The sequence below is a fragment of the Chelonia mydas genome, chromosome 4 (assembly GCF_015237465.2).
Source record: "Chelonia mydas isolate rCheMyd1 chromosome 4, rCheMyd1.pri.v2, whole genome shotgun sequence".
NCBI classification, from domain to species: domain Eukaryota; kingdom Metazoa; phylum Chordata; order Testudines; family Cheloniidae; genus Chelonia; species Chelonia mydas.
Genome location: NC_057852.1, coordinates 80929014 through 80943381, shown reverse-complemented (window position 1 = coordinate 80943381; position 14368 = coordinate 80929014). Strand labels below are relative to the sequence as shown.

The following is a 14368-nucleotide window of genomic DNA, read 5'->3' as shown; positions in this document are numbered from 1 at the left end:
GAGGTTGCGCGCGCCGCGCACCCGCGCTGCACCTTGGGAATTGTAGTCCGCTCTTGTCAGCGCCTTCACTCACATGACATGACCTGCCCTGGCGTTCTCGGCCTGCCGCCTTTCTCTTGCTGGAGTGACACGTCAAACATTACGGCGCGTGCAAGGGAACCGGCCTGTTCCAACCCCCGATCGGGGTGGGGGAGAGGCGCGTGCGGACTATGAGTACGGTGCTGACAGACGTGGTGAGTCCGCGCCGCTGGGGTGGCTAAAACAGCGGGTCAGGGCGCTTCTGCTGGGCGGGGAGGGGGTAGCCGGCCTGGTGCATGCTGGGAGCTTCTCTCCCACGTGGTGCGCTCACTGTCGAATTCTTGTCACCTCGGGTGTAACGGTGGCCGCCCCCGGCCCGGCCCGGCCTCGAGGGGCCGCAGCTCGGCGTGACCCTTGTGCCACTACATCGCCGGCCTGTCGCTACGTCCGCGCGGGCGCCTCCCCTGCTGGGGTCCCTCGTCCCCCATCTCCGCTCCCGCCTTGGCTCAGCGCCAGGCTCCTGCCCGCCCTTGGGCAGGCGCGCGGGGCCTTGGTCGCGCTGTGTCCCTGCCTGGTGCCGCCTCCGTGCTTTACCTGCGGGTGAGCCTGGGCCCGGGGAGACATGTGGGGCCCGAGTAAATCATGTTCCCTGGGGCCCCTCCCAGCATGACGCAGAGATTGGCCTGCCCGCTGCCAGCCCTGGAGGTAGGGGAGTGCGGGGAACCAAGTCCCAGGGAGGTGATTTGGGGAAGGGCACGTGGAGCCTGTGGCTGAGCTGGGAATTCACCTAGGTCTCCTGAGTCCCAGTCCAGTGCCCTACCAACTAAACCAGGCGTTGTGCCAAGCAACCTCTGTAATCCGCTTCTCAAAAGCCTCTTATTTTCCAGTGCTGTCCTCCAGTTATGAGCCTCTCTGTTATGTTGTAACCATCTAATTGACCCCTCAGTCCTGCATGGAGCACCACATGGTCAGACGCCTGGCCCCACATGCAGCCCCTTTGTATTCAGAAACCTATGTGAAGCTTTACAGGAACAAGGTCTTATGCTGTAAGCGCCTCAAGACAGAGATTTTGACATGTTTGAAAGTCCCTTGCGCACTTGGTAGCATATAAATGTGCGTTGTTGACTCCACTGTTGAAATAAATTGTGCTACTTAAAGGTCAAATTTTGGTTTGTTTGTTTTTTTTAAGGATTTTTTTAAATGACCACCAATATATTGAACATGTAGTTTAGATGTAACTTTATCAAGAAGTTTACTTTATTGGGCAGGTCCATCGCTTCATAGAAAGACTGGAAGCTTTAAAGCAGGGGTGGGGAACCTACAGCTCGTGGGCCAGATGTGGCGCTGCTTCATTTCATCCGGCCCGCAGCATGTCTTTGCGCTGTGGGCCAAAAGCCCCAAGCCTCAGCGCTCCCTTGCAGGGCTGGAGCTGTGAGCGCCAGCTCGCCCCGCTGCGTAGGGAAGCTAGGGTTGGCTCCAGCTCCTGGAAGCGACCAGCACATCCTTGCGGCCTTTAGGAGCAGGGGCAATCAGGGAAGCTCTGCGTGCTGCCCCTACCCCCAGCGCCAGCTCTGCAGCTCCTATTGGCCAGGAGCTGCAGGCGTGGGCAGCACGCACCATGCAGAGCCCTTAGCCCTTCCACCTAGGGGCCAGACATGGTGACTGCTTCCAGGAGGAGCACGGAGCCAGGGCAGACAGGGAGCCTTTGCCCCGCTGCACTGCCAACTGAGAGCTGCCTGAGGTAAGCACCACCTGGCCGGAGCCCCCAATCCGTACCCCCTGCCCCAGGTCAGAACCCCCTCTGCACCCCAACCCCTGAGCCCCCTCCCACACCCAAACTCCCTCCTGGAGCCTGCACCAAACTTCCTCCTGCACCCCAGCCCTGAGCCCGCTCTCACACTCCAAACCCCTTGGCCCCAGCCCTGAGCCCCCTCCTGCACTCCAAACCACTCATCCCCAGAGCCCACCCCCCCCAGTCGATGGCCCCTGATAGAAAAATGGGTCCCCACCCTTGCTTTAAAGCTTAACTACATGTTGATACTGCTTAAAGTGCAAGTGGTTGTGACACTTCTGATAAATTTCCCATGTCAATTTATCTTTCTATAGTTTGTTTCGTCTTGTGTTTCTATTTAGGATGTTTTTAATGGAAGTCAAATATGTGTTACAGGTGGAATTGAAATAAAACAATCAAAATACAGGGCTAGCTTTGAACCTGGAAGTCTCCCACACTTTGTCACCAAAGAGAGATGTGATGATAGTTCTATATTTCCAAATGATCTTAACGTTGGCTACTCTTTGCAGTTCTTTAGGAGCAGCTAACTGGCAGATCCCCTTCTGTATGTTCACTGAGTCCTCATGAGTCCAGAGGTTTTGAGTTCTTCCTTATTAGTTGCTGAGACTGTGGCTTCCCTTCCAAAAAGGAACAGTTGAAGAAGGTCGTAGAAGGGAAATTTCCTGTTACCTGCCGCAGTGTCCCAACATTGCAGATGGGAGGCACTCAGCTCCCCATCTAATCTACCAAGTTAATCAGCAGAGCAGTTCCAGTCCTGCCTTCAACTAGGAGGTAGAGGCAAAGATGGGAAACACAAAATGGAATCCAAAAACAAACAATTTCAAATTTAAAGCAGTTGGAGTTCTTTAGTTACATCTAAAACACTTCCTGGATTTAAAAAGTATGCGGTTAATACTGTGTGATAAAAAGTAATCCTGTTTTAATGAGCCATGTTCTCATTGCAACTTTTGGGAAACGTCACTGAAGTAACTGTCTTATGCCACTCATTTCTATTAACTTTATAACTCAACTTCTTTTTTCTCTATAGGTAATTCTGGAAACTATGGACATACTCTTTAGAATAAGAGGAGGCCTGGATCTTGCATTTCAGCTGGATACTGCTGATGGTGTGTCTATAAGAATATCATAGGATCACCTCATAGGAGTGTAAAGTCTGAATAGAAGAGAATTAACTAACCGCACTGGATATAATAATTTTGTCACCTGCTCACCAAATACTTAGGATTTCTCTCCAAACCCTAAAGGATCAGTGCATGAAGATGATTTCATTTTTTGACTTCCCTTTCATGTTTCATTTCCTGACAACTTCCTCCCTTCCACTACACACCTTCTTTTTTTTTCTTTTTTTTTAGTTTAAAGCAATACCAAAATCAGTAATTTTAGGTCTTCTTTTTTTTTAATTTCCAAATTTATACCACTTATGGGATGTGTATTAGGATCATTTTTGACTTGCCCCACCCTTCCCTAAAATCTTTCTGAAACCCTGAAAATTGTTTTAAAGTGACACTTGTTTACAATGAATTCAGGTACAGCAAAACTCCTGCAAGGTCATCTATGCCACATAAGCTCCACCATAGGCCGTGCAGGAAGAGGGTGTGTACTGAGCAGCCATTCAGAGGCTTCTGCACCCAAATATTTAGTTGCACAGGATTCTGCACCAATCCTAAATAAACTCACAAGTGGAGACCATTGTTAGGGCCACAGTGGCCTGCATGGAGGCTTCAAGCTCGTGGTCTGGAATAGAGGTGGTGAATGCATTCCGACGAAGCACAGTATTCTGTTTCTGGATTCCAGCCTCACCATCCCTTTTTTAATTCCTCACACAAAGACTCATTACTTGGACTTTGCTTAGAAAAGGGTGAATTTCACTGTCAGTGAAGCAGAACAAAAGTCCCAAATTATCTCAGTGCAATGTACTTTGCAACTTAATATTCTTCTAATAAAGAACCTCCTTATATATAGAAAAGTGGTCATGTGGCGAGAGTGAGGGCCTTCACTCAAGAAGGTTCCATTATATTTTTGTTTACACAGGTTGTGGTGTATTTTTATATACTTTAATTACTACAGATATCAGTCCCAGACTTCTAATGCAAAATACATTATATTGGTCTACAGTAACTTAATCACGTTTAAAAAAGGGGAAATTCATAGCTATGATTGCCTTTGCATAATTTGTTGCATTCTGAATTCTGGGTGGCAGAACAGGACTAATCAAATATTGTTTTAATGTAAGGATTGCAATATATATTTGCTCAGCATACAAGTAAAAATATGGGTTTTTTTGTAATTGCCATTACTTCAGACTCAAAATGGAGATCTGAAAGTCAAACTATATTCTTTGTGGTTCATTCATAATCACCAGCAGTAAAGATTCCACAGGAGAAATTTTGCCTTCACCTACTACCTGTACAACTCTACTAAAGATAGTGAGGTATCACAGGTGTAAATAAAGCTGGAATGTAGCTCCGCAGTTGGGAGGTAGATCATGATTCTGCAAAGACTTAAGCATGTGTGTAACTTAACACTTGTGAGTAGTCCCACTAAAGTCTGTGAGTTATATACATACTTGAGTTTTTGTAGAATTTACTCACCTAAGCATATGTGCAAGTGTTTGCAGGATGGAGCCTTAGTTATCAATTATGGCTGTCAATCGCAGTTAACTCATTATTAATTCAAAAAAAATAATTGTGGTTAAAAAAATTAATTGTAGTTTTAATTGCACTGTTAAATAATAGAATACCAATTGAAATTATTTAAACTCAGTACCAATGTGGACACAAGAACAAATGGATATAAACTGGCCACTAGGAAATTTAGATTAGAAATTAGACGAAGGTTTCTAACCATCAGAGGAGTGAAGTTTTGGAATAGCCTTCCGAGGGAAGTAGTGGGGGCAAAAGATCTATCTTGCTTTAAGATTAAACTCGATAAGTTTATGGAGGAGATGGTATGATGGGATAACATGGTTTTGGTAATTAAATATTCATGGTAAATAGGCCCAATGGCCTGTGATGGGTTTTAGATGGGGTAAGATCCAAGTTACCTGGGAAAGAATTTTCTGTAGTATCTGGCTGATGAATCTTGCCCATATGCTCAGGGTTTAGCTGATCGCCATATTTGGGGTCGGGAAGGAATTTTCCTCCAGGGCAGATTGGAAGAGGCCCTGGAGGTTTTTCGCCTTCCTCTGTAGCATGGGGCACGGGTCACTTGCTGGAGGATTCTCTGCTCCTTGAGGTCTTTAAACTACAATTTGAGGACTTCAATAGCACAGATATAGGTGTGAGGTTTTTTTGTAGGAGTGGTGGGTGAAATTCTGTGGCCTGCGTTGTGCAGGAGGTCAGACTAGATGATCATAATGGTCCCTTCTGACCTAAATATCTATGAATCTATGAAATTTATTAAATATTTCGTATGTTTTTCTACATTTTCATATATATTGTAGTCTGTATTATAATTGAAATCAAAGTGTATATTATTTTTATTACAAATATTTGCACTAAAAATGATAAACAAAATAAATAGTATTTTTCAATTCACCTCATTCAAGTATTGTAGTGCAATCTCTTTGTCATGAAAATGCAACTTACAAATGTAGATTTTTTTGTTTGTTACATAACTGCACTCAAAAACAAAACAATGTAAGGCTTCAGAGCCTACAAGTCCACCCAGTCCTACTTCTTGTTCAGCCAATCGCTAAAACAAACAAGTTTGTTTATATTTACAAGAGATTGCATTACAGTACTTCTATTAGGTGAATTGAAAAATACTATTTTGTTTTTACAGTGAAAATATTTGTAATCAAAAATAAATATAAAGTGAGCACTGTGCACTTTATTCTGTGTTGTAATTGAAATCAATATATTTGAAAATGTAGAAAATCTCCCAAAATATTTAAGTAAATTGTATTTTATTATTGTTTAACAATGTGATTAATCACGCTGTTAATCTTGATTAATTTTTTTAATTGCGTGATTAATTGTGATTAATTTTTTACATCGCTTGACAGCCCTATTAACAATGCTGTTTTTGATGTTTGAACCAGAATATAATCCAGCACAGTCTTCTCTAGCCATGTTGGCTCTGCAAGGGTAACAGAAGTAAAAGGCAATATTACAGTTTTGTTCAAGCACTAGAGCAGGGGTGGCCAAACTGTGGCTCATGAGCCACATGCGGCTCTTTTATAAGAGCCTCTCCCGCTCTCCCGCTCTCCCGCTCCCCCATTCTGTGCCTTCCAGACTGGGGGAGAGCTCAAGGCTTCTGCCCTGTGGTGAGGTAGGGGCTTCTGGTACCTACTGGGGGGGGGGGGGCACAATTTAAAGGTTCATCCCCCACCCAACAACTTGAGTCACATCCACCAGGCACACTCCCCCTCTTACCCTCAGCACCCCCTCCCTGCAGCTCACAGGTATTAGCTCCTTGTGGAGAGGCAGCAGCAAGCAGTTGGGAGCTGCAGGGAGGGGTCGCTGCTTTAGCTCCGCAGGGAGAGGAAGCAGCAAACATAGTGGCTGTCTCTGCAGCTCCCAGCTGTTTGTCACTGCCTCTCCCCATGGCTGCAGCTCACCGGCTCCAGCAGCTGCCATGAAGGGAAGGGGCCCTGCGGCACCATGTGACCAAGCGGGGCTAGCAAACCGTGGCAAAAATGGAGAGTGGGACATAACCCCACGTGTCCCCCCATGCGTCACCTCTGGCTTCTGCCCAGCAGGGAGGGGAGTCTCAGGGTTTCAACCCCATGTAGCACGCCTGCCAGGGCTCAGTGCTGAAGCCCCAAGACCCCCCTCCCTGTAACGCTGAAGCCCTGAGCTTGAACAGGCACATCCTGGCTCTTAAACATTTGAAGATTGTCGTATGCGGATCGGAGTAAGTTTGGCCACCCTGCACTAGAGTAAACAGATAATGATTTTTGTGTATAGTTGGAGTAGATCTGTAAAGTAAAAAGAAGGCAGATGAAATCCTGGCCCCATTGATTTCAGTGGAGTTTTGCCATTGACTACAGTGGGACCAGGATTTTTGATGACTATTTTCACATAGCCATTTGTCTGATCATAGCAACACTTCCTTTTTTTTCTTTTTCAAGGACAGAATTAAACATTTTAACTTTAAGTGTACATCTGGTAGCTGTAATAAAAGTTAGGGAATTATTTGAACAACACTAATTATATCCTTATTCTGTTTTAGAGACTTCAGCGAAAAAGGCAGTAAAGTATGTTTTCAGTGATCTGTCGACCAAACTGTCTTCAAATGTGCTGGTATTAAGAATTTGCCATAGTTCAGTGTATGTATGGCCTAACAGCAGTATGAACACAGTTCCATCAGAACTGACTGATAATTCTGTTTGTAAGGAGATAATACGATTTATTCGGTGAGTATATTTGAAACAATGGGAACATCATAATTTTTGTAATAAATTAATTTCATATTATTAGTTTCTCTCTGCTAATATTGCAGATTTGACCAAGAAGATGAGACTAAAAGAAAACTTGCAAAAAAGAAGGATAAAAAGTTCCAAGATACGGTATATATTCCACCCATATTAACAGCTTATAACAAATAAATGCTTTTTTCTCACAAGCTGATCCACATAAGCAAACCTTTGCATCCACAGAGAACGCCATTGAAGTCAACGGTGCTCTCTACGTGAATGCAAAGATCCACCTGCACAGATGAGCATGCAGAAGCAGGCCCATAGTCTTTAATACTGTTAGATATCTTAGCTCAGTTATTTGTGTCTGGCCCCTGACATTGTTCAAAAATGAATATTCATTTCATCTGTCTCATTACATCTAATTGGGGTTGTGAAGAGCCTGTTTTGTTTTGGGGTTCTTAACTTTCGCTGTCCCTGGAGCCCCTTCACCTCCATGGGTCTTACGAATCTACTTTTTTCTTCTATCCCTTCTTGGTGCATGTATTGTTGGACATGTATTATTAGTGCATGTAACTGTCTTTATTCTTTTCAGCAGCAGATAGTAAATGTAGACCTTATGTTGGAAATGACATCTCCTTTGGCAGCTGTAGCCCCAGTCATTGAAAGGGAAAACAAGAGACACCACTACGTTAACTTGACCTTACCAATTGATGTTGTTGTATCCGTTTCTCCAGAAGAGCCATGGAGGAAGTAAGTATAATATATCTTTGAGTTGTATTTTTGAGTTTGCTTTAGTTCTTTGTCTGTGCTTTCTAAATAAAATTGTGGATACTAAAGCTACATCAGCTTATAATTTAGCAATTTTTAATATAGGTGGAATATGGAATAAAATGGAAATCTTTTCAGAGAGTTTGAAAGCCCTCACAATAGATATTCCTTGGTTTAATGAGTGTGATCTTGTAACCATCCCCATTATCTATAGTGAATTCAAAGTTTATGATTAAGGCTATGATTTAATCACAGGTATTTTTAGTAAAAGTAATGGACAGGTCACAGGCAATAAACAAAATTCACAGCCCGTGATCTGTCCATAACTAAATCTCTGCTCCTGGGGGCCCCCACTACTCCATGTCTCCTGGGGACCGCTCTCCTGAGGGCCTCCGGGGCCGCTGCTCCTGCTGCCCCTGGGACTGCTGCTTCTTGGGCAGTCCCTGGGGCCACCCCCAGGACCAATGCTCAGGCAGTCCTTGGGGCCAGCCACACGGGCCACTGCTCGGGCAATCCCCGGTGCCAGCTGCCCAGGGCCACACAAGCAGTGGCCAGTCCAGCCGGCCCCGGGAACTACCCAAGCGGCCAGCCCCGGTGACGCTGGCCCTGGGGCAGTCCCCAGCAATGGTGCTCAGGTGCTTCTTGGGGCTAAACTGCCCGGGACCACCTGAGCAGCGACTGGTGTGGCTGACCCCATGGCTGCTCCAACAGCAACCGGTGAGACTGTCCACAGGGCACCTGAGCTGCTGGCACCAGGGAGAGTGCACCTGCCGCTCCAGCTGCAGAAGTCACAGAAAGTCACGGAATCCATGACTTCCATGACCTCCATGACAGAATTGTAGACTTATTTATGATGGATTAATATAACGGTATCCAATTTCTGTGTTGAGGTGGTAGTGGTATACTTACATTTTATTTCACATATAGGGTTTTATTATCATCTAGGATTATGTTATTTAATGTTCATTAGGGTTTTTGGAGCTAATCGGTGTTTAACATAATGTCTGATAATTATGCCAATTCTTTATCGTCACTCAAAAAGAAATGCAGATTGCTAGGAAAATATTCAAAAGATATTATATCAGTTTCTTTTAATTACAGTAAATACACACAGATACATGTGTGAGACAGAGAGGAATGTTTGATAAATGCTTGTTGTCTCAGTACTGTGCTTAGGAAGTCACATATGCACCTGGACAGGCTGAGGTGGAAAACAATACAGAAGTGTTATCCACAGCACTCTGTCTTTGGGCTTGACCCTGCAAGGTGCTGAACACAGTGGCTGCAATCCAGAAAAGCATTTAGGCACATGCCTAACTTTATGCACATGAGTACTTCCAGTTCAGCTTGGGTGATTTGCTGAATTGAGGCCAGAATATGCAGTACTTTCCACGGTTGAGTCGTTGGAGTGGAGTCATCTTTGTACATATGAGTTGTGAGCAACACCTGACAAGACTCTGCTCACATCTGCTGGTATGAGTTGAAGGAGGGATAAGAGCAGCAGGTGCATTAAACTGGTTGTGGAGGTCGGTATGAGTGGGGAGAGGGGAACTTGTATACTATAACAACGAGGAGTCCTTGTGGCACCTTAGAGACTAACAAATTTATTTGGGCATAAGCTTTTGTGGGCTAAAACCCAATTCATCAGATTCATGGAGTGGAAAATACAGTAGCCCATTTCAAACAGTTGACAAGAAGGTGTGAGTGACAGTAGGGGAAAATTAAATTTTCCCATACTAATTTCTCCCTACTGTTACTCACACCTTTTTGCTAACTGTTTGAAATAGGCCACCCTCATTACCACTACAAAAGTGATTTTTCCTCGCTTGGTATTCTACTGTTAATTGAATTGTCTCGTTAGCACTGACCCCCCACTTGGTAAGGCAACTCCCATCTTTTCATGTACTGTGTATTTATACCTGCTACTGTATTTTCCACTCCATGCATCTAATGAAGTGGGTTTTAGCCCACGAAAGCTTATGCCCAAATAAAGTTGTTAGTCTCTAAGGTGCCTCAAGGACTCCTCATTGCTTTTGCTGATACAGACTAACACGGCTACCACTCTGAAACTTGTATAGCTATAAGAATGAGCCAGCATTGCTGGTGTTCTAGTTCTTAAATATTTTCCCTTATATCTCATAGTGTACGAAATCTCCTGGTGAATGCAATTCATAAGCAACTAACTGATATGGAAAGATGCATTTTGAAATATATGAAGGGAACATCTATTGTGGTACCTGAACAATTTCACTTCATGCTACCAGGAAAAAAGCACCTTGTAACAATTTCATATCCTACAGGCATTTCAGATAATCAGCTAGAGACTTACAGAAAGGTAAAGTTAGCTGCTGTAGACCAAATATTGACGGAGCATGATTTGTAATTATGACCGAAACAGAATACTGAACATATATATATTTGGTTTGTTGAAACATATTTTTAAAGTGTTCATCAGGCACTTTTCTTCATAAACAGACATTTATGGTTATTTGTATAAGAGAACCTAAATGGATTCATACAGGAATTTATTAATTAAAATAGTGAGGGTCTACATTTACATGTACTTGTATAAGGATTGTTCAGTTCTCTCAGTTTAATTGTGTTTTCACTCAGTTGCCAGATGGTGTTTAAGAGATTATATTTACAAAAAAAATACAATTTGCTCAAAATGTGAGCTCATTTTCTTTAATTTCTAATAATATGTCAGATAGACAAATTGTTTAATATTTCTTTATTCTCAGTACTATTTAACATGTATTATTTTCATAAAATTAATCTCTTTTTGATTGCACTTTTTGCCATACATTCTATTTGTAATTGAGGCTCCGGTCCTGAAAAGAGCTCCCAGCCCATGCTGAGTCCCGTTCACTTCAGTAAGTCTCTGCATAGGCATAAGGGTCTACCTGCATAGAGTTCTTTGCAGTACTGGCATGTTAGTGTTAAACACATACATTCAATATTGATTATTCTAGAGGTTTTAGTATGTAACAATTTCTAAACTGCTATATTAAAAATAATATTGCTTATGAAAACTTCACTACCATTTGGAGTAATTTTTTTAAAGAAACTTGAATTATTCTCTTGTTTGTTATCCCTTCATTTTGATTCTGACTTGCATGTAGGAATTACATGAACTGTTCCATCTGCCCTCTGATAGACCATATTTAAGAAGAGCGAATGCTTATCGCTTTCCAGACGAATCATATAAAGATGGCTATCTCAGAAATCCACACATATACCTCAATCCACCTGGCATAGAGGCTGGTATGGTAAGTTTCACTTGAGGCATTTTTAGGAAAATTCTTCTTTTACATAAATATTGTTGATAATCACAAATCACATCATAAGAACATAAGAGGAGACTAAGGGGGGGATATGATAGAGGTATATAAAATCATGAGTAGTGTGGAGAAAGTGAATAGGGAAAAGTTATTTACTTGTTCCCATAATATAAGAACTAGGGGCCACCAAATGACATTAATGGGTAGCAGGTTTAAAACAAATAAAAGGAAGTTCTTCTTCACTCAGCGCACAGTCAACCTGTGGAACTGTGTGCCTGAGGAGGTTGCGAAGGCTAGGACTATAACAGGGTTTAAAAGAGAACTGGATAAATTCATGGAGGTTAAGTCCATTAATGGCTGTTAGCCAGGATGGGTAAGAAATGGTGTCCTTAGCCTCTGTTTGTCAGAGAGTGGAGATGGATGGCAGGAGAGAGATCACTAGATCATTACCTGTTAGGTTCACTGCCCCTGGGGCACCTGGCATTGGCCACTGTCGGTAGACAGGATACGGGGCTTGATGGACCTTTGGTCTGACCCAGTATGGCCATTATATTCTTATGTTAAATCTGATGTCATACCCAATGCTACATTTCCATTTCATGTAGTCATCATGGTAGCCTTTTTACTTGAGTAAAATCTCTGACTGTATGTGAAACAACTACTGAAAGCTAAAAATGAATAAGGCAGGAAAATTAATCCAGGCTCTCATTCTTTGCCCACCCTTTCTAGAGATGCTGTTATCTCTAGATAGGTTGACAAGTTTCACAAGTTGGAACCTGGAAGCTCAGTTCTTTTCAGTCATAGGAGAAATTAATTTTATTTTTAAAATATTTGGAAACTGTGGACTTAACTGCAGCGAACTAAAGCTATAGACAAACATTTCAGTGTGAGTGTACCCTGACAAGCCATTTTGACAGCTACAGCTGAACCACAACAGTCAAAGGATTTGGTCTTCAGAAGTCTCTGCCAACATTCTCAAACTAAGGTCTACAAAATGAAACACTTTGAGAACCAAGCAATGAAGAGAGTTTGTGAAACAATCTCTCTCAGACAAAGTGGTCTGTAGAATGAAAAAGCTGGAGAACCTTCGGCCTTTTATCATGGATTCTCAGGATGAGATTCGTGACCACCCCATCCTTTCTCATACTGTTAAATGGAGATGGATCCGAGTTGGAGGAAAGTGGAGGTCTTTGGGTGATTCTGGTGTAGAAAAGAAGGTCCCAAATATGGAAAAAGTTGAGAACTTCAGGTCTGTGCTCATGCTTCATAATCTTCTCTGTCTGGTAGGACCTTATAGCACCAATCTTAATTGAGGGGCTATGTTGCTGATTGTCCTGTGATGACAGGTGAGAGTCTCAAGAATGGCACTGGTAATCTTCATGAATTATAATCTTGAGAGAAGTTTGTGGGGGGGACTGGAGGACTGTGGCTCTTTAATTCTCTTCCTTGTCTCACCCTTTCTCTTTAGATACACCTAAACGTGTCATTAAAATCCTTCAGGGAAAGACTCAAGACTGACTTTTATTTCCATTGTCATTTTGATTGTATATTTTTGTATAATGTCTAGTAGTAGAGAGTGATGTGGAGTTTGTTAGTGTCTTTAGATCTGCTCTGGCAAAATGTTAGGGTACAGTTCTCTGTTTTTAATTCTGTTATTGCTTTTATTATTATTTTTGGTATGTGGATGGCACTTTACGGATATAAGACCAGGTCCTGGCCTCAGAAACTTTACAATCTAAATAGATACTGCAAAAAATAATGGTATGAGACCTCAGGCAGTGAAGGGGAATAGACAACATTAAAAGAAAGGGACTAAGTATTGCATTTACCTTTTCATTAAGGTGTTCCAGAGGCCTTTGGATAGGGATAAATAAAATTATTATAATGTATTATTGATAGTACAGATCTTGCTGTTAGAATAAGAGTTTTCTAAAACTCTGTATCTCTGCAGCCGTGTCTGTAGCTCCCTCCTGCTTCTCTGTTGCTCCTACTGCTATAGTATGCTGCTTTGGCTGTAGAAACTGCTGTGAGTAGTACTGTCATAATAGGGAGAGGACAAAGGATTAAAAGCAGCTACCAGGAGGGGTCAGGGAAAAAAAAAAAAGCCATGCCCTCTTGCAACTTCCATGGGGATATACTATAGAGTTTTAGAATCCGTGCTATGTACAGTAGTTTCCAGTATTGATACAGAATAACTCTATCAGGTCAAATTTGCCCCAAATTTAGGTTATTGTTTAAAAAATAAATTTAAATTATTGATAACTTAGTTAAGGAAATAAGGAGTTTTAGAATATTGGATATTGGTGTGCCTCCAACATTGATTTTTTTTTCAGTGGTATCTAATGTCTGTTGACAAGGAAATTGTTTGCATTTCCTCTAATACAATTAGATTTAATTATAATAATTAGGAATAAGGGGTTTTAGAATATTGGATATTGGTGTGCCTCCAACATTGATTTTTTTTTCAGTAGCATATAATATCTGTTGGCAAGGAAATTGTTTGCCTTCCTCTAATATAATTAGATTTAACATCCCTGTAGCAGGGACAACACCACCGCAGCCCAACACGGTAGCATTTAATTTCAGAAAGGGGAACTACACAAAACTGAGGAAGTTAGTTAAACAGAAATTAAAAGGTGCCAAAAGTGAAATCCCTGCAAGCTGCATGGAAATCTTTTAAAGACCACATAATAGAGGCTTAACTTAAATGTATACCTCAAATTAAAAAATATAGTTAGAGAACCAAAAAAGTGCAACCGTCGCTAAACAACAAAGTAAAAGAAGCAGATTAACATGATTTGTTGGGGAAGAGTCAACATGGTTTTTGTAAAGGGAAATCATGCCTCACCAATCTACTAGAATTCTTTGAGGGGGTCAACAAGCATGTCAACAAGCATAAGGGTGATCCAGTGGATAGAGTGTACTTAGATTTTCAGAAAGCCTTTGACAAGGTCCCCTCACCAAAGGCTATTAAGCAAAGTAAGCTGTAATGGGATAAGAGGGAAGGTCCTATCATGGATTGGTAACTGGTTAAAAGATAGGAAACAAAGGGTAAGAATAAATGGTCAGTTTTCAGAATGGAGAGAGGTAAATAGTGGTGTCCCGCAGGGGTCACAGTCAAAAAAGCGAACAGAATGTTGGGAATCA

General features: G+C 42.3%; 1 protein-coding gene across 14 annotated transcripts in view; it reads left to right on the top strand.

Annotated features, from left to right (window-relative positions):
• Positions 1-92: 92 nt before the first annotated feature.
• UFSP2 (UFM1 specific peptidase 2) overlaps positions 93-14368 on the top strand; it is a 29775-nt gene continuing 15499 nt past the window's right edge. For 2 of the 14 annotated variants that reach the window (XM_043546091.1, XM_043546087.1), the window contains exons 1-7: positions 94-233; positions 2838-2916; positions 6986-7169; positions 7256-7322; positions 7768-7922; positions 10083-10275; positions 11063-11209. In XM_043546091.1, coding sequence (XP_043402026.1) covers positions 210-233; positions 2838-2916; positions 6986-7169; positions 7256-7322; positions 7768-7922; positions 10083-10275; positions 11063-11209 — 849 coding nt within the window. In that variant the 5' untranslated portion in view covers positions 94-209. Of the gene's footprint in view, positions 234-290; positions 724-964; positions 1065-2837; positions 3842-4172; positions 4289-6985; positions 7170-7255; positions 7323-7764; positions 7923-10082; positions 10276-11062; positions 11210-14368 lie in introns of those variants that run through there. The other 12 variants (XM_043546090.1, XM_037897642.2, XR_005225170.2 and 9 more) reach the window with 10 other exon arrangements.